Source organism: Falco rusticolus, chromosome 4, assembly GCF_015220075.1.
Source record: "Falco rusticolus isolate bFalRus1 chromosome 4, bFalRus1.pri, whole genome shotgun sequence".
Classification (NCBI taxonomy): Eukaryota; Metazoa; Chordata; class Aves; order Falconiformes; family Falconidae; genus Falco; species Falco rusticolus.
The window spans coordinates 58,135,082-58,152,202 of record NC_051190.1 but is presented as its reverse complement, the minus strand read 5'-3'; the positions used below and the strand labels follow the sequence as shown (position 1 = coordinate 58,152,202).

At 40.6% G+C, this 17,121-nt stretch overlaps 1 protein-coding gene and 1 long non-coding RNA gene across 15 annotated transcripts in view; one reads left to right on the top strand and one right to left on the bottom strand.

Moving 5' to 3' along the window:
• Positions 1 to 17,121, top strand: part of KMT2C (lysine methyltransferase 2C) — a 198,718-nt gene that overhangs the window by 67,113 nt on the left and 114,484 nt on the right. For all 14 annotated transcript variants that reach the window (XM_037386995.1, XM_037386999.1, XM_037386989.1 and 11 more), the window contains 3 exons: positions 9,332 to 9,538; positions 13,143 to 13,282; positions 14,912 to 15,021. In XM_037386995.1, coding sequence (XP_037242892.1) covers positions 9,332 to 9,538; positions 13,143 to 13,282; positions 14,912 to 15,021 — 457 coding nt within the window. The remainder of the gene's footprint in view (positions 1 to 9,331; positions 9,539 to 13,142; positions 13,283 to 14,911; positions 15,022 to 17,121) is intronic.
• Positions 3,500 to 5,724, bottom strand: LOC119147702. Its single transcript, XR_005104129.1, has 3 exons — positions 5,208 to 5,724; positions 4,754 to 5,061; positions 3,500 to 4,635 (listed from the first exon to the last, which is right to left on the bottom strand). It is a non-coding gene; the product is annotated as an uncharacterized LOC119147702 (long non-coding RNA).

Below are 17,121 nucleotides of genomic sequence, written 5' to 3'. Positions count from 1 at the left end.
TTTCCTCACATCTAACCCATGCTCTCCTCATTTTGCGTTCATCCCATTAGTGCTCATACCATCTGCCAGGGATAACGGAGGATAGATTTGTGCCGAAGGCTCTCAGTTTGTTTCCCCAGCATGCTTTACTTCATAACAGAAATCCCAAATTTGTTCATACTTTCTTCGTAAATGATGTTTTCTTAAGCTTTGAGTCTTCTCGCTGTTTTGAGTACTCTCCAGATGGTCTGCATCTTTCTTGAAGCTCAGAAGGCGTATTGCACAAACGGGGCCAAAGAAAGGCTTCACAGACAACCTTCATCCTGCCTTTTTCCTAGGCTGAACAATTGACATTGTGACCATAATATGTTTAATGCTCTCATGTAGAATTTGCGCCTTGATTTGACACTCATGATCAATGACATTCATGATTGGACCTTTTAAGTTGCATGGACATTTGCTCCTGGAATTAACGTTACGTAAGATGGTCCAAGCACAGAAACTATGCTATAGAAATGTCTCCTGCCTTGTGTGAGCAGGTGCTCCAGGTTTCTGGAGTCCCACTCAGCCTCTCACAGATGTTTTTAGGCAGTTCTGTCTCTCTCCCACCCCACTAGGGCTGCTTGTCTCCACCTGGGTCTGTGCTGCTGGCCTGCCAGTGCTGGGTAGCAAGCCTGACGCTGGCATATCAGGTCTGTTGAGTGGACAAGTTTTCTTTCCTCTGAGAGATGGCAGTCAGACAGATAGAAGCATCCCATGAGCAGGATTTCATGGCTGGCAGTCTCAAACCATGCTGTTACACAAGTGTCCCATCTAGATTAAGCTCAGAAGTGGATGGGATGCCTACTTTGTGTTAATTGCAGGCAATGGTAAGAGTCTGGGATCTGAAGTTCTGTTCCAGTGTTGAGTGAATACAACATTTTCTCTCATTTCTTCTGAATGTCACCTTTTCTGGTGTTTTTTTCACCTCCAGCTTTTTGTCAGACACTTGTCTTTTTTGTGTTGTTGATACATTGTCATATTCCCATTCTTTTTCCTTTTCTAACCTTAGTCTCTGTTCATCAGTTCTAATCATTGTTTCAGTGTCCACTCCGTGTGGTTTTCTTCTTGTTTTGGCTCTTCGCCTGATCTGCATTTTCTTTCCTTCCATCTCTGGTGGCTCCCAGACAGGTATTTGTGACATGATATTTCTTCTCACCTCTTTCTCCATTTTCTTGTTAATTTTCCATGTCAGCTGAGGCTGTGTTCTCTTCCTGCTTCCTTGGGCTTTCCTTGTTATTCCCCACAGTCAGTTGTCCTGTTTCTCCATCACCTTCTGTTTCCTTTGCACAGCAAGCCCTCTGTTGTGCCCCACCCATTCATCATTCCTTCATTTCCATTTCACAGCTGATAGAAAGTACAGGTGATTTAAATGGCAAACTCTGGAGTTACAGCTTCCCAAAGCTGTGGATGCAGAGTTGAGCCCTGTGAGTGTCCCTAACCTTTGTGGGAAGGATGGTCGTTCGCTGAGTAAGGATGGTGTATGTGGAGTCTGCTTGCACACAGGGGCTGAGAGAGAATCGAGCATGTTTAGTGAAAAGAGAATTTTTGAGCTCGTAGCTTTGATGTGCTGAAGCTTTAATTGATCTACTTGGTGAGGTCAGAAGCACGTAGAGAAACAAACTTAGGCTAATTTCCATAGGGTTACGGAAAGCGTGTCTCTAACTTCAAAACTGAATGTAGTAGAACTTAAACATCAGAAAGCCTGATGAAAGATTTGGAGTAGCTTCCAGTTAAGTATTTTAGGACCCTTCAGACTATAAAAGAGATTGGAGGAGGAAGATAAGAAGCTGCAACATCGTATGTGGCATGGGGGGTGGGGGTGGCTGTATCCTGACTGTTCATTTTCCTTTAATGAAGAAACTGAGGGTGATAGAGTGAAACTTCTAAGGGTTAATTGCAAAATAAAGGGAGGTGATTCTTTGCACAGCATATAGCTGTCTAGAGTGACACTGAAATCCTTGCCAAAGGATGTTGGGGATTGATGAAAATTTATGTGAGGTCAAAAGCAGCCTAGGCAAGTTCATGAAAGAGAAACTGAGAACTACTGAATATATAGGAATCACAGCTGATACAGGGAGGCCCAGAACTGAAAGTACTGGGTCCTATGTTTGCCTTGATCTTCAGCATCCCCTGTGCATCTGCTTATCCTATTTCTAACACTGACCATACAGGACTGGATGAACCTTTAATCTGACCCAGCGTAGTTTTGTCTAAAGAGCCCCACTGTGCCCCACTGTGTTGTATCATCTCTTCTGTAAACGTACTTCCAAAGAAAAAATACAAAGTTCAAATTATGCAGAAAAGCATGCTTTTCCATTCCCTAATGTGACTGAACAATTTTGAAACTTTCTTGAAAAACTGCTATTTAAAGCCAACTTGGTATCTTCAGGTTGTTAGACCCTACTTAGCGTTCATAAGAAGCTGCCTCCTAAGAGGTGCTGCCACCTCTGTGAAGTTTATGTGGTTTTGGTGTAATCTGTGTTGATTTGCCAACAGATTTGGCTTGAACAGACAATACCTTCTGGGCACAAAGGCACACCAAAGACAGAGGCCACAGTACGTTCTATTCTTTGGGTTTTATTGCTTAGGTTAAATCACCTCTCAAAATCGCGTTGTGTTACCTTTCAGGTATGCTCATAGTTGCATTCTATATGGGGTTTTTGTTTGAGAGTATGAGTCAGCTCAGATGGACATTGAAGAATGATTTCTAGGTGGCCTTGGAGTAGACCTCTAAATCCACTTTATTCAGCACTGGCATTCTGGTAACCCCTCCTGCATTTAGGGTATGTGAAATCATCACTGAGCTTTAAACATTTGTTTAAATTAAGGCTGACATATATTGATGGTGAATAAGAGCATATTTTCATATTTTTTAGATTTTAAAATGTCAGTTGAATGTGTTGTTTTGGTGGCGGTGTTCGGAGGGTAATGTTTTCTTTCTTTCAAATGAGAAGAGTATCATTAAGTTAATTATATGGCTGTAGAACTCCAACTGTGCTGGTTTGAAAAAAATGGAAAGCAATTACTGTCTAATGCAGTTTAATTGCTTTGTGCAAACTTAAAAGTTTTAAAATTCTTCACCCGAAGTTCATACGAACTCCCTCCTGCCCTCCTTTTTTTAATGGAATTGTGCTATGTAAGTTAAGTACTCATTCCAAAACCAACTCTGTGTAATAGTGAAATAGTGTCAAACCACTTCAAAATTTCAGGTTGTTCCATGATTCAGATTCCTATTGGAAGGAGAACAATTGCATGTCAAACACTTAAATATAGCTTGCAGCTGAGAACTTTTGCATCTTTCTTTTTGTGGTATCTCCATGTTGCAGTTCCCATCCTTCTCTGTCCTTAGTATCATTCCTTCAGAAGGGTGATTTATTGGGTTGCTAACGCTGTATCAATGTGAAGTTGTTATGTGTTGCTTAATGAGTTTTCTTTTGTTGCTTCCTTTCAAGCCTCTTCATTATTGAAGTCCAGATATTTACAAGATACTTAGATGAAGCTGAAAAGCTTAATTTAAACCCCTGAGTTTTAGAATAACTTCACCTCTGTGAATATCTCACATTAGAGCTCACACTGATGCAGACCCCTGGTGTTGTTTTAAGCCAGAAATCTTTTTTCACTTAAAATGCAGCTTACGGGTCTTCATTTGAATTTACATAAATGATACAATGGTGCATCTTTACCAAGGAGAAAAACAATTTACTCTAAATAACACAACATAAAATGAAGAGTGAAGGCAAAGTAGTTTGTGCATTAACACAACTTGGCATAGCTAAATAAATAATAGGTCCCCTGTAGCATTTAATTTAGCCTTTTAACATATGTTAAAACTACTAACAAGGTTAGCTGGAGAAGAATTCTCAAGGCCAGTTCTCATCAGTCTGCTTTGGTAATCAGTACAAATGATGCTCTGAAGTTCTGTTTTGCTCCCAAGTATTCCATTTCATTGTGCTGAGCTTTTTAGTTGTGAGAAGTAGATGTTAAAAACATTTCAAATTTCTGTAACAACTTCACTGATGCAACCCCAAGGTTTTATGCTTCTTAGTTTCACCTTTCACAAATGCTAGAGTGTGTGAAAAAGACATCCTGAAGGCATTTCCAGACACTGAGAAGAATTATTGCAGAATTCCTTTAAAAACAAATTCATTCACAGCAAAAATCAAATTATACCCTCCTCACCTTCTTTTTCAACCCAAAACATTAATAAAATAGATCTTTATGCTTTCCAATTATTTAATTTTTTTGTTTTACTTCAGTGCAATCATTATTGTGGCAGTCATGATCATCTATAACTTTGTATTTAATGTTAAGGCAATGGTTATAGCTAGTGGATCTTACTGGAATTGCCATGCCTTGTGTTTTCTCAGATATAATCCATTGCATTTTCCTGTTGAAACAGCAACAACAACCTCTGCTTTTAATGAGATTAATTGAAAAGGTGAATGCACAGTAAAACTTCTGTGATAACTGGTGTCCCACAGTAGGCTGGGAGGGAATTGAGAAAAAGTAAGAGGAGAGCATCTCTTGAGCTGAATCCATGAGCATGTCTTTCTCCTGCTGTTGACAGCTTCTGTTCATCTCTGTTGGATGCTGGATCCCCCTGTGCATGTTCTCCTGAAAGAAAAGGGACCTTTTAACACCTCCCTGCAGAACAGGCAGCTGCAGGATTGTCTTTAGTCTGCCTCCTTTACCATTTAGTACTAAAAGGGTTGTATAACTTCAAGCGTCTTACCGGTAGACGTGCTCAGCATAGGCCACTTGCTGTCTTCCTTGGCATTCAGCTGTACGGTGGATCCTGGAGACACAGAAGAAAGTTACTCTTGCAAAAATGGGCAAGGGAAATGTATTCCCCCAGCTGTGTACACGGATTTGCGGGCGGATGACAGTGCCCCATATCATTGCAGACCGAGGTATGAAAAATAGGCAGGAGAGTGAGAGGTCACAGCTGATACTGTTGAGGGTCCCACAGACTTGGGTGGACCAGTCTGAGGGTTTCCACCAGCTGCACAGCACGATACTCATGCAGACACAAGCGTAGATCTGCAAGATACAGAACAGTACATAAACAAAACTTGTTTACATAAATCAGTCTGCACATCTGCTTATTATCAAGGAGCCTTGGCTCACATAGGATACCCCAGTGCCATTTCCCAACGCAGAGGGATCGAGAGGGAGCTTCTACTTACTCTTAGGAGTATAACTACAGAGGCACTTGGTGGGCTTGAAATGTTGGTAATCCTGATGGTCGGCCTTAATTCTGTTACAAAAAGTCTGGGGGACTGTCAGTTTTACCTTAACTCTTTTGAATATTTTGCAAGGAAACCAGAATATGTTTCTCCTTCTCTGGTTGTAATTTAATATTGCACAAGTAGTTGCCCAATACTGTATGTGTTGAAATGAACTCCTTTCAACGGGAAAGTCTGTGTGGCTGTATGTCATCGGCCAAGTAGAGGAAACTGTGACTGTTCTCCCTTCCTCCAGGATTAACTGGCTGGAGGGCATTTTGTTTTTCTTTGTTGGGATGTGGGCTGGGAAGGATTGTAGCATCTTAGATCCTTGTCAGGGGCTTGAGTAAATTCTGGGTGAGGAAGAGGTACTGACCAGACAACTCAATGAACTAAGAACTTGCAGAGGAAAATGGCTATGGCAGACTGCTGAGATCTACATGTTTCTTGTTAGAAAGTGTTTCTTTCTAACATTTAAGTCTGGATTTCCTCTCATGGCTTCGTAGGAACAGAAATTAGCTTCAGACATTATTAGCCTTATTGCCTCTTACTGCCTCCCCTAAACCCAGTTGTATGTTTTGTTTGTTCTGAACATACTTCTTCCTCTGCATTAAAATATGTGTGCATACAGATGTATGAAATCCTCTGGGATGAGGTGAGCTATATAAGCGCCTACTGGTAATAAACCATCTGTGGAATGTTAAACTTAGGTTAAAAGGTAGCATTTGTTCTGGGAAAATGTAGGAATTAAGTTGAAATTACAGATAACAAATTTATATTTTTGTTTGGAGCATCATAGATATATCTTAAATGGAGTATTGGTGAGCTTTCTCTTTCTTTTTTTTCCTTATAAAAGGAAAAGGAAGCTTATAAAAAGATATGTGACACATCGTCTCTTGCTTGTTATCCCATTTTGAATTAGCCTGTTCTGAAAATATGGTAATTATGATAACAGATCTAGGGTTTGATCTTAAGAGTTGCCAGTATCTCAATTTCGTTATCTTCAATATGAGAGCTCTTCTTGCATCACAGATTTAGATCCTCTAATTGCATATTGACATATGGAAAGTAGATTGGTAAGTACTTTCTGCAATCCTAGATGATAGGAGTGAAAAACTCTACCTTCTGCCCATACAGACGTAACTTAAAATATTTACTGAGCACTTAAACCTAAAAGGCTAACGTGATGGAACTGGCCACTTTGTACTGCATGATGGATCAGCAGCGTGACATGTTAGGAAACAGAGGATCACTCTTGAGGCGGAGGGGTCTCTCTAGCGTGTCGATGCTAGGCAGGGAGTACGCAGCCGCTGATTGTTTCCAGGTATTTGGGTGCCTGATACGTTTGAAGCCCCTCTGCTTACCCTCCCTGGAAAGCATGAAGCCTCCCCACACCCTTTTACAATCCCTCCCCTCTGTCTCAGCCCCAGTGTCTCTTGGCAGTGGCCTGGGAACATTCTGCTGCTCCTGTCTTTAACTTCTGCATCGGTGTACCCGCAGACCTTCAGCAAAGGGTTCCCCCAGCCCCCTCCCCACAGCGAGTGCTCGAGCGCTTGCTTCAGCTGCGGTCCCCAGCTTTGCTGGAGCAGGAGCAGTAGCACAAACCATATGATTCTTGACAGCTTCACAGCTGTCCGCACCACGCTGCAGAGTAGCTGTGAAACTCGCTGCTCCTGTTGTTTCACTTCACTCTGCCTGCAGAAAGCTACTGCTGGAAGTTGTGATATCGGAGCTGCCTTACAGGCTCTAGAAATATCTGCTTTAGCCCTGTATTCCTTTTTCAAATAATACCACTTTCAAAAGTTAGGTTATTTTTTTAAATTACTGTTGCGTATTTCTCTTTTATAAACCTTAACATGATTGCGTATTTGCTACAACTTCCCTTTAAGGCGCTTTGTTTATTTAGTCGTAATTATCCTCGAGTCTTTTAATGAGCAGTGATAGTCTGTCCTAACAGGATGTATGAATAATTATTTATTCCACTGTGGATAATCTTGTGTTTGTAACTAGTGTAATTTATATACCATGGTGCTGCCTGCTTAAATCTCTTAAGTCTCTTCACAAGTCTCTGTAGTCTCAACTAGCGTAAATAGCTTTGCTTTCCCTTCTTACAAACGCTGCCTGTGAAGCCAGACCAGCTTTCATTGCTACTCTAGTGGTTGTATTCACTGACATCACAAATAAGAATTTTTGTTGCTCTATTGCATTGAAAACTAGCTTTAAAATAGACATAGATACTGTTTAGCTGTAACTATTAGTTTCCCCCCATCCTTATGCTATGTTTATCCATATTTTCTTTACATCTTTTTATCTTTGGGTATCTTTTTCTAAATATTTCTGGAACATGTCAGACATCTGCCGTCAGCTCCGGGGGTTGTGGTGGCTCATGCTGGTCCTGTGTTCGGGCAGGATCAGTGAGGGATGTGTGACCGAGGCTGTGAAAGTGAGGCTGAATATTTCCTAACAGTGCTATGGTAGGATCTTAATTTGTGTACTATTAATGGGACTTATTTTACCTGCTCACCAACCTGCATGTCCCCAAAGGTCTGTCTCTCTTCGGGAAAGTGCAATCCTACCTGTAGAGCGTAAGAATAAGTATTTGGCTTCATTCTGGGCTCATGACGTTCTGCTCCCTTCCTTAGCATTTGTCTGGCATACCAGTGCTGTAATTGTAGAGCAGTTCAAAGGCATTTTATGTACTCACTTGTGTTTTGTTTCTTTTTTTGTTTATTTTTTCCTCTTTTTTTTTTTTCCCCCTCTCTGTGGTGAGGGCAAAAGACCCATCCCAGAGTACGTTAAACCAAATCTAAGAGGCATTGCTGGATTCTCAGGGTCTTCTATTGTCAACTGGAACTTTCCTGTTCTACTTCTGCTTTTTTCTGTTGGTGCTCTTGCCTCACCTGGCTGAAAAGCACAGGCAGTCCTTATTTTTTCCCCCAGAATTTAGTGAATATTGTACAGGAGTTTAACCTTAAGGTTTTCTCTTCCTCCCACCTTACTTGACTCTGCTTACCCATCCAACACAGCGTGCCCCAAACCCAAATGTGTCACCTTGGAGTGCACTGAAATCTATTTAAATGGGATCTAGGCAAACCCAAGCCTCCATCCATCATCCTGATTCCCTGAGGCATCTTTTAGGGGTCTTAGGGGCATAAATATGAAGAAAACAGAATTGCTCATTTAAGCATTAAAAAATGTGTTAAATGGCCTTCCTTTAATGCAAACTGCATTAGTTGCAGAAGTTCACATTTTAAGTTTGTGGTTATGTTTATTATAGAAATATTTTTCAGTAGCTTCCATATGATGTGACACAAGGAGCGCTGTCAGAGCTGTCATTTCAATGCTGTTGCTATGTTATGCATGTTAAAACATAATTGCAAATGGTACAGGGATATTGTAGCGGTCACAGTTCTGTAAATATAAATTTCCTCTGGTAAAACTTTCAGGTATGGTTTTGGTGTTAAATATTAAAGTCAGTGAGAGTATTTCAATTTGTGTATATAGTATGCCCCGCTATGTGTGACTGTAGCCATTGCTGTGATTTTCTCCTTACTTCATTTTTTCCTGTTTCATTAAACCTTTTTGGTGTATAGTGTTTGCACATTGTGTTACACATAAGGTGCATGTGTTCACAAAGTTATACATGTAGTAATGTTCTGTGTTCAAAAAGACAGACAGAGCTTTGCCTTTTCTGTGATGGCAACATTGAGTTTTTATGGGTGTGAGGTGTTTATTAAGTTCTTCCATTTTCTTCTCTTCCCCCCATTTTCCAACACCTTTTAGCAAGTGTGTGCCTAGATGCAGAATTAAAATACAACCGTTTTGTTCAAATCATTTGAATGTTATATGTGGGGGGTTTTGTTTTGTTAATCATGTGCTTTTGTGAACAAAAAAAGTTCTTTTAATGTAACTTTAAATTAGCTGGAAATAGTGTTTCTGAATGCTGAGTTTTGATACCTGACAGCACTTGGGGGCTTTTATTGTTTTGTTATAAAGGGTTACATTGGCATGAAAGTTGCTCTTTGATGGTGTATCCTCTGCTGTTTTCCCCCCAAAAAAAGAAGTAATTATCTTCCCTTTAACAGCGAACAACTCTGCGCCTTTTGTTACTGTGGAGAACGGAGCTCATTAGGACAAGGAGACTTAAAACAATTCAGTCCAACTCCTGGGTATGTTATCCCATGGAAAAACCAGCCTTTACTTAAGAGTGAAGCCAGCGACAGCACCGATGGAGCTTGTGAGAGAACTCCAAGGCAAAACTCAGTGCCACGCAAACAGAGAGGACAGAAGAAGTAAGTCTGTTCTACAATAAATAGTTTTTTATGAACTTCAGGAAGCACCCTTACAGATACAGTACTGCAATAGGCAAATTACTTGTCTTTGTGAAAATGTGGGTCATTAATATTAGTTATTTAGGGGGGGTGGTGAAGAAAAAAAACCAACAAACAAGCCTGAAACCAAACATGCAAGTGGTATAGGAATAGCTGTCTCTTCCACTTTTTAAAGATTGGTTGGTTTCTCCCCTCCAGTGAGAATCTTGACTCCGAAAGAACACAGGAAAGTAGTAGCATGGTTATTGTAAAGCACAGATCTGTTGGTAAGGCTGAACCTTCTACTCTTGTAGAAGGTAATGGACTTCTGATATGTCATGTGTTTCCTAGACTGGAGTGACTAGAAGCCTCTGCCCATGCTGTGGAAGCTTTTTCTTCCCGCAGCCCTCCAACGCTGGCTCCTGCGGTGGCAGCAGTGCTGTGGCAGACACACAGCCATGGCTTCTCACCCTTCAGTAGCCGGGCTGCTGCCAGGTGTCCCCGCATCGAAGGGCAGCATCCTGACTCCTCTCGGGTCAGTTCCACCTTTCAGGAACCCTGAAGAGTGGCAGGGACAGACACTGCTCCGCAGCGAGGTGCTGTTCGGTGTAAGGTGTGGCACAGGCGCTGAAGGAGGGGTGACTGATGGCAGAGGCACGCTTTGGAATCTGTGGGGACATGTGTGGGTCTGCAGATGGGGAGCCCCAGCTGGGCTGTACATGTGTCCTACTGCTCTGGGTTAGTGCCTGACTTGCTCTGCTGGCTGAAGCTGCTTTTACATTCGTCGTAATAAGCTGTGATGAATCAGAGGTGTTGCTTTATTAAAGTCAGTCTTTGAGGGGCCTGCAGCAGCCCTATGGATGCAGAGAATTTCCTCTTATAAACCTTGTTTTGTGCTGTTAAACTCTGCTGCAGATCTGCTTGTTTCTTCCTAACTGTAGTTCACCTCCATGCAACTTTTCTGGAGCAGAAGAAACAGCCACTACTCGGGCTGTTTGGGCTCAGAGCTGTGTTTCACTGCTGTTGCACATCTCTCTGGGAAAGCTCGACGCAAAGCCTTGTATCTCGAGTGGAAATTGCACTCTGGGCTTGGTGGCCTTTTGCAATGCTTGTTCTGCTTTTGTGGTGCTTGGCTTTTGCTGTAAACATGCGTAGATGAAGCAGGTGGCTATATGTACAGCTTTCGCCCTGTACTTTCCATCCGCTGCGTTGTTTTGATCGGTACTGCCATTCCTTAAGTTGAAGAGAGCCGTAGGATGCGGCATCGTAGGGATCGCCGTAGGCGCGGGGGCTCCGCGGGGCCCAGCGGGGCTGTGGGGCCGGGTCCGTGGGGCTGTGCGGGCCCCGCCGAGCGCGGAGGCTCAGCGGGTCCGTGGGGCTGTGGGGCGGGCCCCGCGCGCCGCGCTGGAGGCCGGCGATTGGCTGCGGGCGCGGGGCCGCGCCAGCCCGCGGGGCCCGGCCGAGGCCGCCAAACAATGAGGAGGCGGCGGCCGCGCCCGCCCTGAGGCGGAGCCGCCTGAGGGGCCGCGGTCCGGGCGGGGCTGCTGCTCCTCGGACCCGGCCCAAACACCCTCCGAAAGCGTCGCATTAGCGCCTGTTCAGTCAGCTCGGTTCAAGGTCACGTTTCAAAGGTGTTCTAGTCAGCGCCAGGGCTGTGCTGGCTGCTGGAGAAGCTGCTCGGTGTGGTTTACACTTGAGGGTATTGCTCAGGTGCATGGCGGATGTTTATACAGTTACATTGTTGGTGTAAAAATGCGCGTTGTGTAATGTCCACGGGGAAAAATAGCTGCTCTTAAAGGTAACAAAAATACCCCACTCCCCTCAGTGACGCTATGTTACAGGCATATGAGGTATTACTTACAGAAAGGCCAAGAACAACAGGCCAGGACAGAATGGTCTGTTGGGAATGAACCTGCAGAGTGAATTGGGATGTGCTTTAAACGGATTAGTTTGATCTTGTGAGAAAGCTTTCATATTAATAAAAATGCCTTGTCAATGAGGATTTAGTTTTTTTCTTCACATCACTTCAAACACCTGTGTTTTGAGTATAAACGCAGTTCAGTGTCAGAGGCGGCTCCATTGGACGTGGGCTGTGTTCTGGAACCAGCTTGGTTAACAGAATGGGTTAACACTGTTTTATTAAGGGGAGACCTAAGTAAAATACTGATAGCGTCACAGTTAACAGGTTTTCGTTCTTTTTTATTTTTATTTTTATCTTCTGTCATGATGCAGGTCAGGGAAGATACCATGTAATAATCAACAAGTTTCTAAGATTTCTGGCTGGTGCAAGAGGGATGTTACTCTTCTCCCCATAAACTGTTTGGGTTTTTTTCCCCATGTATTTCTGAATGTAATTGCTGAAGTAAAAGCATGCATGGTTTTCAGGAAGGCAGATTTACCACAGGTTAAAATTTGGTGCTTAATGTATCTCTTGGCAGTAGGTCATTTATCAGCATCTTTTTTTAGAGGTTATAAGCAGGAGAGAAGTTAGGAAAGAGAGGTGGTTTTGTGCTGTCTCAACTCGAGAAATTCAGAAGTAACAGCAAATAAATATGTTTGAGTTATTAATGGGGGAGAATAACAAAGTTCAAGAACCTTAATAGAAACTGCAGCACCGCCTTTTATACCAGCTGTTGAAGGATCAGAGATCATGTCATGTCTCTTTTTTACCAGTAAGTCTAATGCACATCCTTAGATGTCCAAGATCGGTTTTGGTCTGCAGGAAATAAAGGAAGGGGAGTCATGGCTTCTTAGTGGAGTAATCTGAGTTTTATTAATTGGTTTTTGTTGAGATCAGAATTCAGGGAACAAATAAATAAGGTTATAAACCGCATCATCCCATGGCAGCACAATATGGTAGTCTTTGTATCACTGCACTTTTCAATTCCTCACTACTCCTTTCCTCTCGCCCTCAGGTCACCCCCCACCCCTTTTTTTTTTTTTTTTTTTGTACATCTTGATGGCATTGAATAAAGATATTTCTTTCCAAGCAGCTTTTTCACTCCTGGTCTTTTTTCTACCTTCCCCCATAGTTGCTGTATTTTATCTAGGCATCTTACCTCTGGCTGTGGTAGTCTCCTTTGAGGATAACAGTCAGTGCTGTCCCTCGGACCAGCTGTTAAGACTACAGGGAGAGGGCCATATGAAAGCTGCAGCTGGTGCTTGCCACTCTCTTTTCTTCCTACTACATCTCTTCTTCCCCAGAGTAACACAGACTGCTTGCTATTACCTAATTCTCCATTTCAAGGGTTGGGCAAGTTTTAATATCAAACAGAAGTGACTTTAAAAAAAGAAGCATCTGTCCCGAAGAATTGGGAGAGAACAGGCTGGGAAAAGGGGTATATTTACCAAGATTTTTTTAATTTTTATCTATTGAATAGAAGCTTTACCTGAAAACTTTGTTATTGTGGAAAATGTTGGGCTGAAATATGAAGATGAAATATTTTTGTTAATGTTGATTTATGTTTTCTGTGTTCAGAAAAGCTCACATTCACTTTCCCTGAGTTTTGGATCATTTACAAGTATCTAGCTAATTGAACAAAGAATGTGATCACTTCTAAGTTTGTTTTTCTGCTCCCTGATACAGATCTCGATCGAGTATAGCATCATGTACAAGTGTAAGCACCCAAACTGCTTCTGACGATCAGGTTGTCAAATTCTGGGATGAACTCAGTTTAGTTGGCTTACCAGATGACATTGATGTTCAAGCCTTATTTGAGCCAACAGGTAAGATAATGTAGCTGTCCTCCTTTGTTTCCATCCAGTAGTACTAGAATAGCTACAATGATAGTGAAGTTTTTCAGTTGTTGGTTTTCTGTGCTCTAGTGTTTGTCAAGTGTTTGATGATGCTTTTGTAGATTTTACCAATGTTATGTAGTGGATTTGTATAGTCTGCTCTCAAGTACTGGACAGAATCTTTGTCAGCTTTGTATGGGAAATACCTGGAGTCATACTGCAGAACTAGTGTTTAGGTAGTAATATCTTCAGTATCATGATTCTGTTTTGGGAAGAAAAGGAAAAAGAAATGAGAACACAGCTTAATATAATTCTTCAAGTCCTAGTGTAAAAGAGCTGTATTGCTAGAACAGTAGAGGCATAATACACTAGCATGTTTCCAGTATCTGCAGGTTTTCTGTCAGAAAACTGTCTGGTATGTCATTTTCTCTTCCATTTTAATGGAGCTTTTCTTTTTACTCGGTTATGAATTACTTTTTCAGAAAGCATCTATGTCCAAATGTTTTGATGCCGATAGTTCACTCACATGTTTTGCCTCAAAAATGGAAATCTGTTTGTGCAATTATGTCATTCTTTCATAAGTGTGGAAGCTAATTTTGAAGTCTAAATAAAAACAAAAAAAAAGTAATGGTTTGTTTCAAATAATTATACTAAAGTATGTGTGGATGGGCAAGGGGGGTTATCATTCTAAATTTTTTAAGTTGTTGTTATTTGTAGACAATTCATTCCAGGCCTTTAGAGAGATTTTGGGGGGAGGTTTTTTTGTTGCTGAATGATTAAGTTGACCATGTACCTAGATGCAACAGCTAATGTAAAGCATCATTTCTTATCTAGTATAAAGCTATCGCAATTCCTTCAGAAGTATGCATCATTTATGTTGCTTTTTCCAGAATTGAATTAGAAACTTTAAGAGATGCCTGTTGAATTCTGCAAATTCTGATTATTTTTGTTGTTGCTGTTGTTGTTGTTATGTAGATAAACATTTCCAGTTATATCTCCATAATGTGTTTCTTCTATTGACACAGTTTTCTCAGTTGTTTATATGGTGTTTCTGCCCATGCTGTATTTTGAGCTTTTAAAAGTTTCGTGTAGAATTCTGAAGTATCATGTGAGTGCGTTCTACATGAGCATACAGATCTGTATCCAGTCCTTGGGAATCATAAGTTAAGAGTACATACATAGACAAAGGTTACCTACAGTGAAAAACAAGATCAAATGTAACTCTGTATGTCTCACACAAACATTGCATATAGACTCATGAAGTCATAGAATCATATACACCCCACTGTTATGATTATATAATTGGGCATCTGAAAATAGAAAGAGACATACAGAATGTGCTGAGATGAAGAGGAAGACATGTTATATATATATATGTATATATATATATGTGTGTGTATATATATATTAAATTGCAGTATACTTAGTGTCTGATAGTAACTGCAATATATTCCGTCTATGATAATAAGGGCATTAAATGTTGCAACAAGAAAAACAGGAGGAAGAGAGACTATTCATTTTATCTGGCAAGTATTTACTACTAGAACTAAATTCCATACTTACAGGAAGTTCTTGACAGAGTTGTACAACCAAAGCTTTTTTCTTTTCATAATGCATTAGGTCATTGCTGGGCTCATCACCGCTGTGCGGAGTGGTCATTGGGAGTCTGCCAGACTGAAGAGCAGCTATCAGTGAACGTGGACAAAGCTGTTGTCTCAGGGAGCACAGAAGTGAGTAAAAAAGACTTGAATGCTCAAGCTAGTAAGAAAATAGGGGGTGAGACTGAAAAAAAAAGATAGTAGACTAATGCAATACAAAGTATGACCAAAAATACCCAGATACAGATCTGTGAGCTTACATTTATAATAGTTTCTTTGAACAGGTCTTCATAATAAAATCTACTGTTGCAAATTATTAAAAAGGCTTATGGAGTTGCGTGTAATATATCATTAATTAGTTCTGGGGTAACTAGAATGTAGGAATTACCTGACTGACCAAAGTGAAATACGGACAAAAGAAATGCCAAGTACAAATGAGCAAATGCCCTACTAGGTAGAGGAAATACTTATTCTGCCAGTTTACATTCTGAAATGATCTGACTCAAATATGGTAAAAAAAAAAAAAAAAAAGCTCATACAAGTTTCATACAAGTTTCAAAAAGTAGGTTAGTATGGGAAAACTACTATTTCCACAAAGCATATGTTCTTACTTTTAAATATTGATGGACATATGTATGTAAATATTTAGGTTTTAATTTGAAATGATAATATATTTGGAAATTTAGGTGCCTTTGAAAAGGGTGGACTCCTCCTGGTGTCATATTCTGATAGCATTTTGAAGTGATGAAGAGATCTATTTCACATTGCTTTTACCATGTGTAGCTATATTTTTTGGTTTTAATCATGTCTGGTGGGTTATTTTAATAATTTTAGGGTTTTCTACATTAATGAGTCATGCTATCAACAAATCTGTGTAATGTTTGCTGTTTTCCCTACGGTCATGCTTAGGCTTATTTTCACATGATTCTTCATGTTTTTCATGGCTTATATTAAAATAAAGTGATGCAGAAGGTACCAGTAAAAATTTTTCATTGTGCAGACTAAAAAGCTGCTTTAAATCAGTCTTTCTATACAAGCCATATAATACAGCCTTCCTTGCACCTTCTGGTTTTACGCATATTGAATAAACGCTTTGCTTTGGATAATGTGATTTCTGTGTATCTGCTTTCAAATAAAAGACTATTTCAAATGAATGCACCTGGCAGTATTAAGTTCTAGATGAGCTTAAAGTTGTTAAAGCATTTGTTGCATTAGTCTATCTATTAAATATTATAAAAATAATTGGAAGAACATCCAAAATTAGTGGTGGGGTTTGTTTGGTGGTGATTTTTTTGTTTGTGTTTTTCTTTTTTTAATCTCACTGCTGAAAAGTTTTTCAAACCTTTGTTTTTGATTGATGATGCTGGCTTGTAGTCATTCTGTGATCAGCTCATTGCCAGTTACAGCAATTTTCATTAGAATATTCTACTTTCTAACAGAAATCCTTGCTGCTGTGTTCAAGCGTGTAGTTTGCTGTATTGAATTTCATTCTGTTTCCATTATTGCAGTTCTTTTTCTTTCTGTATGGTACCTTGCTCCTCCCCTGTGCCAGGGTGGTGGTGTCTCACCTTCATGTCATCAGTACATTTTAAGTTTTGTGTAGATATTTATAATGTAAATATTTAAATAAGAATTCTTGAACAATGCCACATCTCTCTGGTGTGATAGTTTCCATTTCAATCCTGTCTTTTCATGTGCTTCTCTACTAATCTTTTCAAATTCTGCAAATAATTTTTAGATACCCCTATTGCACATGTTTCAGTGCAATGCAGAGAGATGAGAGACATTTGAATTGAGTGCCGTTCTGCCTATTTTCTGTTCTGTCTTTGCTGAAACCATTGAGAAACTTTCTTTGCTGTAATACAGCAGTCAGCCAGCAAAGAATGATGTTGGTTTGGTTATTCTCTTTTATCCTTCTTGTGACATCCCCAGGGAGAGCAGAGTAAAAGCACAGCTGTGATGGATGCTAGAGGAACAGCTAGACTAAACGTGATGATCACACCAGGGAGTTTTTTGCTTTTAGGTTTTTTTTCAAGAAATAAGGAGCAAACTCTTCTGTTGTACTTCTCTGTTCCTGACTGTGGGGTAGCAGTGTGGGGGTTGCTCAGTTAGTTTGTATATAACTGAATTGGAGCCCAGGTAGTCCTGTGTTTGCTTGTGTCCAGGCTGTCGTGCTTGGTAATAATTTTTCCACTGGTTTTTTGACTTGTCACTAAGCTAAAGAAGGCACAG